Here is a 16859-nt window from a genome sequence, read left to right as displayed (position 1 = left end):
ATTACACATCAATTCAGAAGTCACACCACTTTCAGTGGTTATTAATATGTGCTAGTGAACAGAAACTACAATTACCAGCAGCGCAACAAGGAGTATTTGTGTTCCTAAAACTATAAGGCTTTTACAATATGATGTACTGTATATACTTGTACAGTATCCATTTCAGCCTGCGGGGATTTTTCACCTTATGCAACAGAGCAATTTTCACCTCCCATTCATTCGGCAATAACTTTATCACTACTTATCACAAGTTATTGATCTATATGTTTTTTCCGCCACTAATTAGTCTTTCTTTGGGTGGTACATTTTGCTAAGAATTATTTTTTTATAAATGCATTTTAACAGGATTAATAAGAAAAAAATTCATTATTTCTCAGTTTTCGTCCATTATAGCTTTAAAATAATACATGCTACCATAATTAAAACCTATGTATTTTATTTGCCCGTTTGTCTCGGGTATTACACCATTTAAATTTTGTCCCTAGCACTATGTATGACGCCAATATTTTATTTGGAAATAAAGGTGCATTTTTTCTGTTTTGCGTCCATCACTATTTACAAGCTTATAATTAAAAAAAAATGTTCGTAGTATACCTCCTTCAAATGCATATTTAAAAAGTTCAGACCCTTAGGTAACTTTTTTTTAATTGTAATTTTTTTTTCCCATTAATTTTATTTGGGTAATATTTTGGTGTGGGAAGTAAACAGTTAATTTTAAATGTTAAAATCTGTGTAAATTCCCTTCAAAAATGTTTGTAGATGTAGTTTTACTATTTGGCCACAAGATGGCCACCTTGAGTTTTTTTTGTTATCTTGTGCTTCTCGCTAAGAGACTGCGGTCTCTGGTAAGAGCGCATCGGTTTTTCCGCTGGGGAAACGGATCGGCGATCGGGAACCATGTTCCCATTCACTGATCCCAGAGGTACCGGGGGACAGCATGGGGGCGCGCCGAAGCGCGGCAACGCGGCAGAGCAGCAGCCTGGACGTGATGAATTTACCGTATTTTATAAGACGCACTTTTTCTCCCCAAAAACGGGGACACACTGGGGGCAGAAGGTGACAGAAAGGACACATGGGGAACAAAAGAGGACACACTGGGGAAAGAAAGAAGCACATGGGGGACACAATCATTGGGGGAGAACTACAATACACTCCTGGAATATAGACACACCAGGTTTAGCATATTTTTTTCCCCTGGCTTTTGCCCTCTAAATCTAGGTGTACTTTATATTCCAGAGCGTCTTATGCGGCGGCAAATACGGTACTTAATCTATCCTATCCTCAAAAGTACAAAATGATTGGTGCACCAACATCTAAAATTGACCTGAAATGCTCCAGAATTTGATATTAACAAGGAAGTTGAAGTAAACCTTAAAGCGGAACTGTAGATACATATCAAACAAAGCGTTTCACTTACCTGGGACCAGCAGCCGTCCTGTCCCGAACCGCTCCTCAACGAGCCTCCGTTCGCCCACCGCCAGCTACTTTCGGTTTCGCCGCCGGGCCACTGTGTGGCTCTGGTCACGCGTATCCTTTCTTCATGTTCCAGTCTGCAATAGCGATATTGCAGAGGGGAACGCAAAGAAAAGATACGCATGGCAGGGCTGCGCTGGCCTCGACTTATAAGTCGAGGAACGGAACGGCGTCAGAACGGGAGATCGTGGAGGACCAGCGCGGGACAAGATGGCTGCTGGGGGTTTGCAGAAGCCCCAGGTAAGTGAAACCAGGGCTGTGGAGTTGGTACAAAAATCTTCCGACTCCTCAGTTTATGAAATCACCGACTCCAACTCAGAGTACCCAAAATGGCTCCGACTCAGACTACTCGACTCCAACTGCTTAGTCTAATACTTACCAGGGCTGTGGATTTTGTACAAAATCATCCGACTCCCGACTCCTCAGGTTATGAAATTGCCGACTCCGGGTACCCAAAATTGCTCCGACTCCAACTCCACAGCCCTGAGTGAAACAGTGTGTTTGATATGCATCTACAGTTCCGCTTTAAGTATAAATAAACTGATGAGATAAAAAAAATTGTATTTATCCTCCTACTCCTAAAAGGGACTTTTTTTTTTTTTTTTTTTAATATCCCATGGTTTTATTTTATATTTAGACATTTACCAAGTAGAATGAATGCTTTATTGTCCCTGCTCAGTGGCAGCCTATTAAGTCTCTCTAAATGAAAATACATGAACTAGCTGACCTTTTACTATCTCCCACTGCCTTTAGAAGTTGTACTCTGGCAGGAAAGCTCTTATGGCTGTAATATGCATATCTATGAGGTTTACTATATTCCCGACAAGGTACCGACGAGATACAAGCTGTCACTTGCATGCTTAAAAATTAGCTCAGGCAGCAAAACAAAAATAAGATAAAAAGTCTGGTTATTTATGTTTTGCACAGTACATACACATGATTATTTCATCATGTCACATTTGAACAGGATTCCCTGTTCAAAACGCTCGCCAGGGATGTTCCTGCAGGGTTTCCTGAGCTGCCATTGGGCAGCTCTCTCTCCCTGGCCACGCCTCCTGCCGCTCCCCTGCCTCCCAGCCGCTGTGAATGAGACACACACACAGTCTCTCAGTGCAGCGGCGTGACCTACAGGTCGCAAAAGAGAAAGTGGGCCATTGCTACCCACAGTAGCGGCGGGGAGCAGCGGTTTTTAAAGAGAACCTGCACAGAAAAAAAGTCAAAATAGCCATACACAGGTCATACTTACCTCCCGTGTAGTCTACTCCTCAATCTCTTTCTCCTCTCCTGCGTCCCATTTGTCCACTGTGAGCGATGGAATTCTCCATCCTCCATTTTAAACATGGCCATTACCCCATAACAGCTTCCTGGTCAGCACACTGTTAAACTGTAATATCACCCACTTGAGCCATAGGGAAACATGGACATTACCTTGCACATTAAGTTGTAACTGGCAGCTGCTGATATATAACTGACAGCAACTGGTATATTTCAGTTCTGACAAAATATTCTCAGAACTGGAAGGGATCACTGTAAGAAGAAAATGGTGAGCTTCTGAGAGGAACTGACAGTGAGGTTAGTATGTAATACTTATTTGCAGCTACGTCATGTGTTTATTTTAAATAATTTTCCCCGCATCAGGTTCCCTTTAAGGGTACCTGACCCGCTCAGCCCCCCTGGATCAGGTAGCCTACTTTTTTTTTTTTTTTTTTTTTGAGCCGTCCTCGGGCTCTCTTTAAAGTGGCCATACAATGTGGCAAACTGATCATATTTAGATCAGAGAGGGATGTTATCACCGTTATCATACTGTGCAATATATTGAAAATCTGTGGAACAGCAGCATTGCTCTGTTAGTGTAACACTATGGGCTTCCCACGACAAAACTCTCCCTTCCTCAAATAGATCATCAGGGAGGTGTCTGTATGGCTGATGTTGTGGTGAAACCCCTTCCACAGTGTGATGTCATGACCATGGTCCTGACAATCGCCGTCTGTGAACCTTGTTGCATTGTGAGAAAGAACAGCTGTTTCCAACTGCCAAGTTACCAGTATCTCCCCTCTGTGCATAAGTCTATCCGTAAAAAAAAAAAGTTTAGCCTATCACATTGTTAGGGGGTGTGGTTATAGATAACGGCAGTTGGTGCTGTCTATTATTTTTTCTAGTCTATCAGCAGTAAAGATGATGACCAGCTGGCTCATTGTGGATCAAACAACATGCACAAATTACATGGCGAATATCAATCATTTCTTGATCTCTCTCCTATTTAATTTCTCATTTCGTAATGTATTGATTTCCCCTCCCCCCCCCCCCCACCATTTTTTGGTACAGTTCTTCTTGAAGGTTCCCTAAATCCAGGAAGTAGGTTACTTACAGGAACATGAGTCAGGATGGTGGATGCCAGAAGCTCTCGTGCTTCGTCCACTCTGGTCTTCTTGGGCCCCCCTCCGCCCCACATCCGCTGCCTCCTCACCTTGTTCCCGATGTATTTCAGAGCCTGGAATGAAAGAAAGACGTGTAACCAGACAATCCCTTTACAGAGTTATATAGTTATTAAGGTTGAAAAAAGACATATGTCCAAACCCCCACCCCAAATAAGAAGCTAAAATTTATGCAGGACTGGGAAACGGATTTAAATATATCCTTATCGAAAGAACAATGGTCCCAATGGAATCTTCCTTAAAGAGAATCTGTACTCTGAAATTCTTACAATAAAAAGCATACCATTCTATTCATTATGTGCTCCTGGTCCCCTCTGTGCTGTTTCTGCCATTCTCTGCTGCAAACCTGGCTTGTAATTGCCAGTTTTAGGCAGTGTTTACAAACAAACTAACCAGCTTCTAATAGGCTCAGCTAAGCAGAGTGTGTTAGTCACACAGAGCCTGCAGGGGGTGTGTACAGCTTCTAGCTAATCACAAGCAGCCCTGCACATTCCAGTCTGACTGCCTCAGCCTGACTGTGCCGACTATAGAGAGAAGATTAGATCATATAACAGAGATAACACAGCTACTGTGCAATTAGGAAAAGCTGCAGTAAGCCAGACCACATTAGAAAAGGCATAGGAACTTATAGCATAGAAGAAATAAAGATAAACAATTTGTTACAGAGTCTCTTTAAGGCCCATACACCCGTCGGATTTCCGCGAACGACGGGTCGTTTGAACGTCCCGTCGTTCGCCCGCTAAATCGGGCGTGTGTACAGACTGTCGTTCGCTTGATAAGAGTGAGTTTGAGCGATCCGCCGGGCGGATCGTTTAAACTCACTCTTATTAAGCGAACTACAGTCTGTACACACGCCCGATTTAGTGGGCGAACGACGGAACGTTCAAACGACCCGTCGTTCGTGGAAATCCGACGTGTGTATGGGCCTTTACGCTTACTACACAGAGCTCATCTAGAACCAGTCAGAATCCGTAAATGGGACCCCTCACGCTCTGATAAATGTTTTAGGGCAGTGATGGCTAACCTTGGCACTCCAGCTGTGGTGGAACTACAAGTCCCATGAGGCATTGCAATACTCTGACAGCTCTAAGCATCACTCGGGGAGGCAGAGGCATGATGGGATTTGTAGTTTTGTCACAGCTTGAGTGCCAAGGTTAGCCATCACTGTTTTAGGGGATGCCAGGACAAAGGTACTACTCTCCACATTTGGTGGACCTGCCCAATCATGTCAAGGTTTTGGGCAAAACTTCAAACTTTGATTCATCGCAATCTGCCAATTTACATACTTAAAAGCGGTGTAAAACCCTGACATAATATTCAATAAAAACGTGTTTTCCTACTTTTTATATGCCATACGGTTAGCATATTTGCTTTTGTGCATAAGTAGTATTATTCATTTAGAAATTATAAGTTCCTAAAGTACACTTATTTTACTCTGAGAGCTGACTTTCCATTGTATTTATAACTGCTTTATTCATCCTCTAACTTAATCAGAAAGCATCAGAAAGCTTGTCTGACTTTGTTCAGGGAACCCGGCAGAGTGAGAGAAGGCTTTGTTTACATTTCTCACTTGATACAATTAAACACAAGATAACATTATGTAAAGTTCGGAAGCGGCCAGCTCTGCCAGCAGGGAAGCTTCTAAAGCCTGTGTTCACCTTTTGAATGCAGTTCTAGTAAAAAAAAAAAATGCTGGTTGTATAGAATATGCTGTAAATAATCTATTAGAGCAAAGTAGAAATGATGGGTTTCATTCCACTTTAAGGATTCTAAAATTTTGCTATTGGGCCTCAAACCCTTACAAATAAAGAATTCCCAGCATAGACTTCTGCAATTTATACTAGCTGCTACCAAAACGTATATTGCTTCACAGTAGCTTACCCCTACATTAAGTATTACAACATTACAATCTGAAGCCTAGTACACACATGCAATTTTGATTGACCAATCATTGGTCAATTTTACCACCTACATGTAGTATGAGGGCCAACAGATATTCAATTCTATGAACAGGTTGTATAGGTAAACCCTCATACTACATGGAGGTGGTAAAACTGACCAATGATTGGTCAATCAAAATTGCATGTGTGTACTAGGCTTAAGATTGACCAGCTAATGATGTGAGAGGCTGAATGCATTAATCCAAGATAAAATGGATGAGTTCTCCCAGATTTGGGAGCCCTGGACAGACTTCCGAGGAGATCTTGGAATTCAATCAATAACTCATGCCTCAATAACTCCAACAATAGCAGGAAAGTTCCTGTGAACCAACTTCCGCCTTTAAAGGAAAACTTAAGTCAGGAAAAAAAAAATGATATTTACTCACCCGGGGCATCCCTCTGCCCCCCAAAGCTGGAGGGTGCCCTCGCAGCCCCGCTCCGATCCTCCTGTCCCCGCCGGCGGCTACTTCCGGGTTCGGCGACAGGCTGGGAACGCGTCTGATTTTCCGCGTTCCCACAGGGTGATATAGCGTCTGGGAACGCGGAAAATCAGCCGCGTTCCCAGCCTGTCGGCGGCTGTCGCCGAACCCGGAAGTAGCCGCCGGCGGGGACAGGACGATCGGAGCGGGGCTGCGAGGGCACCATCCAGCTTCGGGGGGCTGAGGGATGCCCCGGGTGAGTAAATATTTTTTTTTCCTGACTTAAGTTTTTCTTTAACCAAGTTCAATATCTAAACCTGGTGTATTTGAATATGCGTGTATTTTCTCTGAGTTGCCCTCATGTTAGTTATGTTCACTTTGTTCATGTTTACAGATTTGCATATGTCTATTTCCCATCAGTGTTTGTGAGAGATGTTAAAATTGTAATAATTGCATATTCTTTTGCATTCCTATTCTCATATCTTTATAAAACTTTTGAAACTAAAGACATATGTCCGTCAAGTTCAACACCAGCCTGTTCCCTCACATATCCCTGTTGATCCAGAGGAAGGCGAAAAAACTTTTATAAGGCATGGTCCAACTAGCCCCAAAAGGGGAAAAAATTCCTTCCTGACTCCAGATGGCAATCAGATAAAATCCCTGGATCAACATCATTAGGCATTACCTAGTAATTGTAGCCATGAGAGTCTTTCAATGCAAGGAAAGCATCTAAGCCCCCCTTAATGAAAAACATGAAAACGGAAGGGGGTGGGGGGCGTGTACTTGCCTCGGGAGGGGGAAGCCTCTGGATCCTAATAAGGCTTCCCCTGTTGTCCTCACCCTCCGGGATCCAGCGTCAGCTGCCCCCGAACACCGAAGAGGTAAATATTTACCTCTTACGATCCAATGCAGGAGCAGTAGCAGCTCTCCGATCGGGCTCAGGCGGAAATAGCCAATCCCACTGTGAGCAAACATGAGGTTACTGGGATAACCCTCGTAGCATGTACCTAAGAGTAGGAGCATCAAATACTAAGCAGTTATTTATTTTTATTTTTAAATGTGGACTGGAAATGTATAGACCGCATATGTAGAGATTCTGCCCACTGCTTTCCAGGCTAAGAGGCGTGTCCTCCCCCTCTGCTGACATGGGCTGTGCTGTAACAGCTGATGTCTCCTCTCTCCCTGCTGAAGCTGTGGGGGACATTGGAATGCAGGCTGCTCAGAGAGTGCTGCTGACATGGGCTGTGCTGTAACAGCTGCAGTCTCCTCTCTCCCTGCTGAAGCTGTGGGGGACACTGTAATGCAGGTTGCTCACAGAGTGCTGCTGACATGGGCTGTGCTGTAACAGCTGCTGTCTCCTCTCCCTGCTGAAGCTCTGGCGGGCACTATAAAGCAGGTTGCTCACAGAGTGCTGCTGACATGGGCTGTGCTGTAACAGCTGCAGTCTCCTCTCTCCCTGCTGAAGCTGTAGGGGACATTGTAGTGCAAGCTGCTCAGGGAGTGCTGCTGACATGGGCTGTGCTGTAACAGCTGCTGTCTCCTCTCCTCTCTCCCTGCTTAAGCTGTGAGAACATTGGAATGCAGGCTGCTCAGAGAGTGCTGCTGACATGGGCTGTGCGGTAACAGCTGCTGTCTCCTCTCCCTGCTGAAGCTGTGGTGGACATTGTAGTGCAGGCTGCTCACAGAGTGCTGCTGACATGGGCTGTGCTGTAACAGCTGCTGTCTCCTCTCCCTGCTGAAGCTGTGGTGGACACTGTAATGCAGGCTGCTCAGAGAGTGCTGCTGACATGGGCTGTGCTGTAACAGCTGCTGTCTCCTCTCCTCTCTCCCTGCTGAAGCTGTGGGGGACACTGTAATGCAGGCTGCTCAGAAAGTGCTGCTGACATGGCTGTGCTGTAACAGCTGATGTCTCCTCTCCTCTCTCCCTGCTGAAGCTGTGGGGGACACTAATGCAGGCTGCTCAGAGAGTGCTGCTGACATGGGCTGTGCTGTAACAGCTGCTGTCTCCTCTCCTCTCTCCCTGCTGAAGCTGTGGTGGGCACTATAAAGCAGGCTGCTCAGAGAGTGCTGCTGACATGAGCTGTGCTGTAACAGCTGCTGTCTCCTATCCCTGCTGAAGCTGTGGTGGGCACTATAAAGCAGGCTGCTCAAAGTGCTGCTGACATGGGCTGTGCTGTAACAGCTGCTGTTTCCTCTCTCCCTGCTGAAGCTGTGGGGGACATTGTAATGCAGGCTGCTCAGAGAGTGCTGCTGACATGGGCTGTGCTGTAACAGCTGCCGTCTCCTCTCCCTGCTGAATCTGTGGGGGACATTGTAGTGCAGGCTGCTCAGGGAGTGCTGCTGACATGGGCTGTGCTGTAACAGCTGCAGTCTCCTCTCCTCTCTCTCTGCTTAAGCTGTGAGAACATTGGAATGCAGGCTGCTCAGAGTGCTGCTGACATGGGCTGTGCTGTAACAGCTTCTGTCTCCTCTCCCTGCTGAAGCTGTGGTGGGCACTATAAAGCAGGCTGCTCAGAGAGTGCTGCTGGCATGGGCTGTGCTGTAACAGCTGCTGTCTCCTCTCCTTGCTGAAGCTGTGGTGGGCACTATAAAGCAGGCTGCTCAGAGAGTGCTGCTGACATGGGCTGTGCTGTAACAGCTGCTGTCTCTCTCCCTGCTGAAGCTGTGGGGGACATTGGAATGCAGGCTGCTCAAGACAGGCACAAAGAGGGACAGAAAGAGGCACAAAAGGAGACAGGCACAAGACAGAAGGAGGCACCGGGAGGCAGAGGTGGAACAGAGAGACACAGTGGAGGTACAGGGGGGCTCAGAGGGGGACACTGAGGACACACAGGGACAGAGGTGACACAGAAAGGGACACTAGAGGCACAGGGAGGCATAGAGGAGGAAAAGGGGACAGAGATGGCATAGACTTAGGGATAGATTCAGGTTAAGAACAAAGCTACAGTCCCTATCGTTTATTAACCGGGGACTGCCTGTACTTTATTTTTTAACCTGAAGAAGCAGGTAAGTACCGCAAAACGAGTCATCCTTTAGTGTCCAATAAATTGAATAATTCTTACTTTCCTTCCTCTACCCAGGTATGATTGTTTCTTTCATACTGCCTCCCAGCTTCTCACAATCTGATTTCACTCAAATATCCTTTAACCAGACAAGTAGAGCTAGGATTAGTGCGGTAGCGGTCTTACATTCCTGCTTTGTGCAGATCATAATGCACTCTCGTAGTTTCTAACCCCCGGATTTGCGAGCAGTTTGCTTGAAGCCAGTCTGAGAAGACAACGGAGTTCATAAATCTGTCTTGCTCCTCTTGTAGAACAAGCAGCTGTCCTTTATAAACACTAAAAGCCAACCAGCTGCAATGACCCGACATGGAGAGGGCAAAAACAAAGGTTTTTACTGCGTTACAGTAACTCAAACCACCTGGACAACGCCGGCTCCAGCCAACCGAGTCACTTCAAAAGAATCAAACTCCGCACAACTTTATTTAGTGCCAAGCGCAGCAAAAACGAGCCCTGTAATTGGGGTTCCCTCTCCCCAGAGCCAAGCTTTGTGCTACAGGGCTTTCTTCCAACAACACAAATATGTATTCAGTATTTTTATCTTCGGAACAGAAAGGAATTTGGACGCGAGCCACAATAACTGGACGGAATTCTGTGAAATCTGGGGCTTTTTAACGATCGCTAAAGTAAGAATAAAATAACGGACACACCTGCATCTGGGTGAAGATTTGCGCTTTCTGGCATTCCTCCAAGCTGGGCGCGAACGCTGCCATGACATGTTCCTCCGTTCCAATCATCTGGACGATCTCTTGGTCACTCTCGACACCCATGGCCTAGGGAAAGAGGAGGGTGGAGGAGTCAGCCGGACAAGTAAAAAAGTCAGCGAGGAAATCCGAACATTGCAAACAAACAATATACAGAGATGCTGTTGGGGACAAGAACAAGGGGAAATGGTATTCTATTCTAAGGAGAATAATACAGAAATATTACTTCCTTCAACCGCCAGTGAAAGATGTGTAACAACACACATGGACACAATAAGGGGGATAAGGTTACGAAGGGTATGTTAGCCAACAAATAACATGCTCAAGCTACTGCAACCCCTCATGGCCCGTGGATGCAGAGCCCTTAATGAGTTTCCCTTACTAGTTGCACAAACATGAAAACATACATAACCCAACATGTTTCGCCCATGAGGGCTTCATCAGGGAACTACATATAACAGGAAAGTACAAAAAAAGTGCAAGTGTGTAACACAATGTTAATGCATCCATAGCAGATTCTTATCAGATCTACGTTTATGAATTCAATAAACCAGCGTGTGCAGCTGCCCCATGAAACTCTTCAGTGATCTGATGACTGGCAAAGAACCTCATATTGCCCTTACTTAGCTGCTTGCTCATTTGCCACTCCATCATTCCTCCTCCCCACCCTAATGAGCTTCACACAGTGCTCAGTGGTAGCCAAACAGCGCATCTGTACCGCACTCTTTCCCGACAATGTGATAAACGAGCGCTAAGGCTGACATTTCTCGAGCGTGTTTACATTGCTTTACAAAGGTCTCTCTGCTCACATAACATTACAATAATAAACATTAAAATTAAGGTCTGATTGGTTGCTACAGGCAAGACCAGAAGAGACAACCAATGAATAGACTTATTCCAGCTTGCATGCAAATTGTATGCAGCTTGGAAATGGGCCAATCAAAGGCACGTGAAGTGAGAGCTATATGGAAGCTGCCATATTTCCTTTTAAACCATACCTGTTGCCTGGCAGCCCTGTAGGTCTATTTGGCTGCAGTAGTGTCTGGATCACACACCTGAAACTAGCATGCTGCTAATCCAGCCAGCCTTGCCAGAGCAGCTGGTCTGCACGATTGTTCAGTGTCTATTGGTAAAAGTATTAGAGGCAGAGGATCAGCAGGACAGCCAGGCAATGTGTATTGTTCAAATGGAAAGAAATATGGCAGCCTCCACATCCCTCTCACTTCATATTCTATCTATCTATCTAGTTTCTGGGTCCTATAGAGCCGTCCCACTTTTCTCCGGGTCCTCTCGTTGCAGCGGCCGCTCCTCCATTTGAAGTGGCTTCCGAAGTCCCCCGCGGCAACGGATTGAAACGGAGAAGGGTTTCTCAAATGGACAGGTGCCACGAGTGGACAGAGAGCGGAGCGGGAAGGCTCTATAGGACCCAGAGGCTTACTTCTCCTTAGGTATCTGCTTCATTTTTTCATCTCGAGTCCCATGTACTTTAAAAAAACTCTAACAAAAAAAGTTGCCCTAGGGGGTACTCACCTCTGGAGGGGGAAGCCTCAGGGTCCCAATGAGACTTCCTCCTCCCCTGTAGCTGCAGGCAGTCCAGCGCTGGCTCCCCCGATGTGTCCCGGAATCCTCTCCCGACAAGCGCTGATTTATTTACCTTCCCTGGCTCCAACGGGGGCGCTGTTGCGGCTCTCAGCACTGAGATAGGCGGAAATAGCCGAGCTCTGTCAGGTCTGCTCTACTGCGCAGGTGACTTGCGCCTGCGCAATAGAGCGGCCCGACAGCGATCGGCTATTTCCGCCTATCTCCGAGCCGATACTGCGCCTGTGCTGGAGCCGGGAAGGTAAATATTTACATCCCCGATGTTCGGGGAGCTTTATCGCCACCGCCGTGGGACCGAGGATGACGGGGGAAGCCTCAATAGGATCCGGAGGCTTCCCCCACCCCAGGCGAGCACCCCCCCCCCCCCCCCCAGGGGAGCTTTTTCTCGTTACAGGTTTTCTTTAAGCCAATTCCAAGATGTATCAAACACTGCAAGACTGAATTACTGGAAACTGCTGATGAACAAAGTTTCCATAATCTTTATACAATAGACCTTTAAGAGGAACTTTAACCCAGGCTTGAACTTAAACCCAATCAGTAACGGATACCCACTTTCCCAAGAGAAATCTTTACTTTTTCTCAAATAGCTTATCAAGGGGGTTTGCATGGCTAATATTGTGGTGAAACCCCTCCCACAGTGTGATGTCATGACCATGGTCCAGACAGTTTCCTGCATGTAAACCACATTGCATTGTGGGAAATAACGGCGTTTTCCAACTGCCAAGCAAGCAGCATCTCCCTCTGTGCATAGAACTCTCAGTAATGAACATTCCGTACAGATCACCTGGCAGAACTAAAGACGTCACCACCAGTGATACATTTCACAATGTAAATCAGGAAGAGGAAAGATTTTACAATGGACAAACACTGATTAACTCTATAAATTAATATTGTGAAAAAAAAAAAGCAATTTTATTCATTGTCTTATTTTCACTACAGTTCCTCTTTAAAAGCGGATCAGAGATGAAAAACTAACTATAACAAGTAACATGTCTATGTATCTTATCTAAAGTTTAGATCGTTTACACAGCATATCTAACTGCAAACAGCTTCAACAGTTTATGATTATTTATTCCTGTGATACAATGACAGCGGCCATGTTCTGTTTGTCATACTGTCACAGGCTGAGGGCTGGAGATGCTATCAGCTTGCCTGTATGTAAATTCAGTCCCCTCTCCTCCTCCCCTCTGCCTCTGAAATCTCTGGCTAGTAACCTCCTCCTTCTAATGCCCAGACTGAGCTCCCATAAGCCCTTGCTACTGTTCCAAGGCACAAAAGTAGCTGTGGGCGAGGCTTGTTTAGTTTATAGGGAATTAGAGTATTAAAACAAAACAAAAAAAGTATTTGGCTTGAGGAATGCCCTATAAACTATATGAAAGGAACACAATTATGCAATGAGTAAAAATGTATCTTGGATCCACTTTAAAGCAGGATTGTCAGCCATAAAATCAAATTCCATGTAGTCTGTAACCCGTCCCTGCATTGCAAGCATTCTAATATAATCAAAATGTTTCTGCTGTACTAACTCTTATCTCAGTTAGCCTGGCTCTATTCTGGTACATTGCTGGGGAGAGGGAAGCTTGTTATCTCCCCTCCCACATTCCTGCTCCTCACTGATTGGCGGAGGGTGGTTCAGTGTGAATCTGCTGAAATACGTTCTGTGCTGTGCTCGCATGTGTTTTCAAAGCAAGCTAGATATGACAGTGCAGTTTTCAGAATAAAAAAAAAAAAAAAAGGAGTAAAGGAGGAAATGCCATCAGGATTGGATTCAGTCAGACGCAGTAAAGATGGAAAATACCTCGAACAGTTTTCTCTTTATTTACTATATAAAATTCACTGAAATCAAAACTTGGAAAGTACAATACATTTGTTATGTAAGTAGATCAAGTATTTATCTACATTTTTTTCCTGGGATAGTATGGCTGTCCCTGCTGCTTTAACCACTTGAGGACCACGGGCATAACCCCGCCCAGCTCTTCTCCCTCCCGGCGTCCAGTGGTGAAGAACCCGACCTCGCCAGGTCGGCTTCTGTGCGCTCGACAGCGGGGGGGGGTCACGTGGTGTAGGGACGTCATTGGGTCTCTACTGCGCAGGCGCAGAACTACTGCGCCTGCGCAGTGGAGACCCGATGACGTCACGTACACCACGTGACCCGCGCCGTGGAACGCACATTACGCCGACCCGGAAGCTGACCTGGCGAGGTCAGCTTCTTCACCGCTGGACGCCGGGAGGGAGAGGAGCTGCCGAGAGGGCACCAACCGGCTGCCAGGAGCTGGAAGAAGCCCCAGGTGAGTGCAGTTTTTTTTTTATGTGCAGCGTGGATCTTCCCTTTAAGGCCTCGCTGCAGGCGAACACGCTAAATCCAGCGCAGGTAGATTTGGGCGCAGCCGGCGCCACCATAGGCCGTAATAGGAACTACGGCTATAGCAGGCACAGGGAGTAACTTCAGCGCTGTCAGAAGACGGAGCTGAAGTTACTTTAAAACAATAATTCGTCCTCCAGCATTAGCTGGAAGCCGAATTATTTCATTCCCCACCATCCATGGCGGCCTGGAGGGGGAATAGTAATTAACACGGCCGGGACTTGTGCAGCAGCAGGATCAGCCATATACCGGCTGTATCCTGCGCCCAAGTCGCTCGCGCCGATACCCCTCGTACGCGCTGCAGGGCCGTACAACTTAGCACACAAGTGATTCCCCCTCCCCTTTCTGCCCACCAACAGAGCGCTTTGTTAGTGGGCTACGATCGCTCCCAGGATGTTTTTGTTTGTTTTTTTGTTTATAAATATTTATTTTATTTCTCTCTCTAATAAATGTGCTTTTTTTGTTGTTTTTTTTGGTTTTTAATTTTTAACACCCCTGCCTCCCTCAGCCAATCACCTGCTGTCATAGGCATTAGCTTATGACAGCAGAGAAGTTCACTCTGGAGCCTCTAGAGTGAAGAGCCATGTCACACGGCTGTCTCCAGTACACCACTGCCATAGATCACAGCGATGTACAGTGTAAATAGACGGCGTCTCTTAGCGGCGATCACCACTGGGAGGCTGATGACAGAGCAGAGCTCCGTCATTCAAGCGGGGATGCACGCAATTTCTGCCCCCAGGACTGCACGCCGATCCTGGGGCTGCCGCTGCGTCCACCCCAATTGGAGCATCCTATAGTGGTTAAGCCAAGATTGACTATTATCTCATAGACTGTATCTAATAACCAGTGCTCAGACCAGACAGCCACAATCGCTCGCTGTCGCCCGAGCGCTGCTCTGTAGGAAGTAGATCTCTCCCAGTGTAGGTGGCGTTTGCTGGAGCCGCTCTCGCGCTGTGATTGGTCGCACATGTAGGAAAACAGAGACATCTGGAAAAACGCAGTGCACAATAGGCTCACCTGAACTATTAAAAACCTCTCAAGAAGGCTTCATTACCGGAGGTTAAACCTTTGGGCAGTTCAGCGCATACGTACGGCAATAATAAAAAATAAAGGTCAAGGATCTTAGCAGCTCAGCAATCTGGCTGGCGTCTTCGCTGTGTTTGTTTGTAGTTAGAAAAGTGGTTCTATAGGAAGATAGCGAACGGTGTGCTTTTTTCAGGACTATGGGTGCTGGGAGGGGGTGTGACACCTTTTCATATCTCACATGACAATCATGCAGACAGCCAATGAGGGACCCTGAATTCTCAGATTCGCCTGAAGTTCAGCACTTTGGTATCGGACTCTTCAGAAGCCCCTATAACAACCCAACCTGCGGTGCAGCAACCACGATAATACAAGGGAGTTCTACTGACTTGTGGGAGGGGTCAAACTATGGCTGAAGTTAAGCTTAGGCTTGGGTTACGTGACATTAAAAGGTGGCAGCGGCAGCTAAAGTGATTCTTAAAGTGAACTTGGTGTTTCTTTAACAGTTTCACAGCATCAGAACTTTGTTTCTCTTACACAAGCCTCATTTTTAGCTGCACAGAAGAAAACTGCCCAGGCTTTTTTCCCCTGATGCTGTGCAAAGCATGATGGGATTTCTGATTTTGTTCTTCTCAATCTGCTGTTTTGGTGCAATTTTTTTTTTTTTTTTTTTTTTTTTTTTTACATTTTCAATTTGACATTTGAAGCCTAGCGTGTGCAGCTGGGATGGGTAATCAGGACACAGGATAGTTGGAACCAGCTCCTTGTTACCTCCTTTCAACCAAAAATATGGCAGCCCCCATGAATCACAAACATTTGCCTGTTCTTTTAAAACAGGGTGGGTAAGAGATTATATCACCTATCTATTCTAATTAACATAACTAATGTAACTTGATGACAGTATGTTTGTTTAGGCTGCAGTTCCCCTTTAAAGGGAAGGTCCGAGCAAAATGAAAAAAAAAAATTATCTTATCTGGGGCTTTCTCCAGCCCCTGGCAGTGGATATGTCCCTAGCCCCAGTTCCGCTCCCAGCTGGTGTCCCCTCCGTTGCAGATGCCAACCTCACCAGGTCGCCATCTACTGCGCCTGTGCCGCTTGCGCTCACATGGACTGGAGTGTTCTGCGCAGACGCAGTAGATGCCAACCTGACGTTGTTGGCATCTGCAATGGAGCTGGGGCGAGGGGCCTATCGGCTGCCTTATCTATGGGTTGGGGATGGGGCGAGACTTCATGTTAATGCTGCTAAACAAACAGTTACCGGCATTCTGCAGTCATGTGACAAGCAGTGCAGGGAGAGAAGATGCTCAAGTTACAGTCAGTAAATTTTCTCTTTAATCGTTTCTAGACAGTGGCTGTGCTGACAGATCAGGAATGAGCAAATATCGAAAAGTGACATTTCTGTTTTTTTTTAAACCAAGTATAATTTCAATTCTATTCCTCAGTCATCACATGAATGATTTATAAAGGTAGAACATATTTCAAACGCTTCGCTATTGTGGTCCATTAAACAACAAAAATTCAACAAAAGAAAAAAAAAAGGGAAGATTAAACTAGTTGTAAATGAATTCCTTCCAAGTGCCTATGAAGAATGCGCACAGGGAGTATTGTAACAGATCTTAATGCAAAATAAAAACAACAAATATAAAGCCACAGAGCTCCCTCTAGAGGCAAAATAGAAAACTGCATGCCAAATCCAAGATAACAGCCTTTGAATTTCAGTCTGTTGGAAAAGCAATTGCTCTACAGTAGGGGTGCCCACACTTTTCTGACTCTCGAGGTACTCTGGAAGCATTTGAGTCAAGGTGCTCTACCGTGACTGGCTGATCAGGACACCTGAAGTGAGAG

General features: G+C 45.9%; 1 protein-coding gene across 1 annotated transcript in view; it reads right to left on the bottom strand.

Moving 5' to 3' along the window:
- Positions 1-16859, bottom strand: part of POLR3B (RNA polymerase III subunit B) — a 186349-nt gene that overhangs the window by 136505 nt on the left and 32985 nt on the right. Inside the window, 2 exon segments of the mRNA XM_068278323.1 lie at positions 3842-3964; positions 9977-10099. Of these exon segments, the coding sequence (XP_068134424.1) occupies positions 3842-3964; positions 9977-10099 (246 nt within the window).

This window comes from Hyperolius riggenbachi, chromosome 3 (genome assembly GCF_040937935.1).
Source record: "Hyperolius riggenbachi isolate aHypRig1 chromosome 3, aHypRig1.pri, whole genome shotgun sequence".
Taxonomy (NCBI): domain Eukaryota; kingdom Metazoa; phylum Chordata; class Amphibia; order Anura; family Hyperoliidae; genus Hyperolius; species Hyperolius riggenbachi.
The sequence above is the reverse complement of the archived record's forward strand: the minus strand, read 5'-3'. Positions and strand labels throughout refer to the sequence as shown.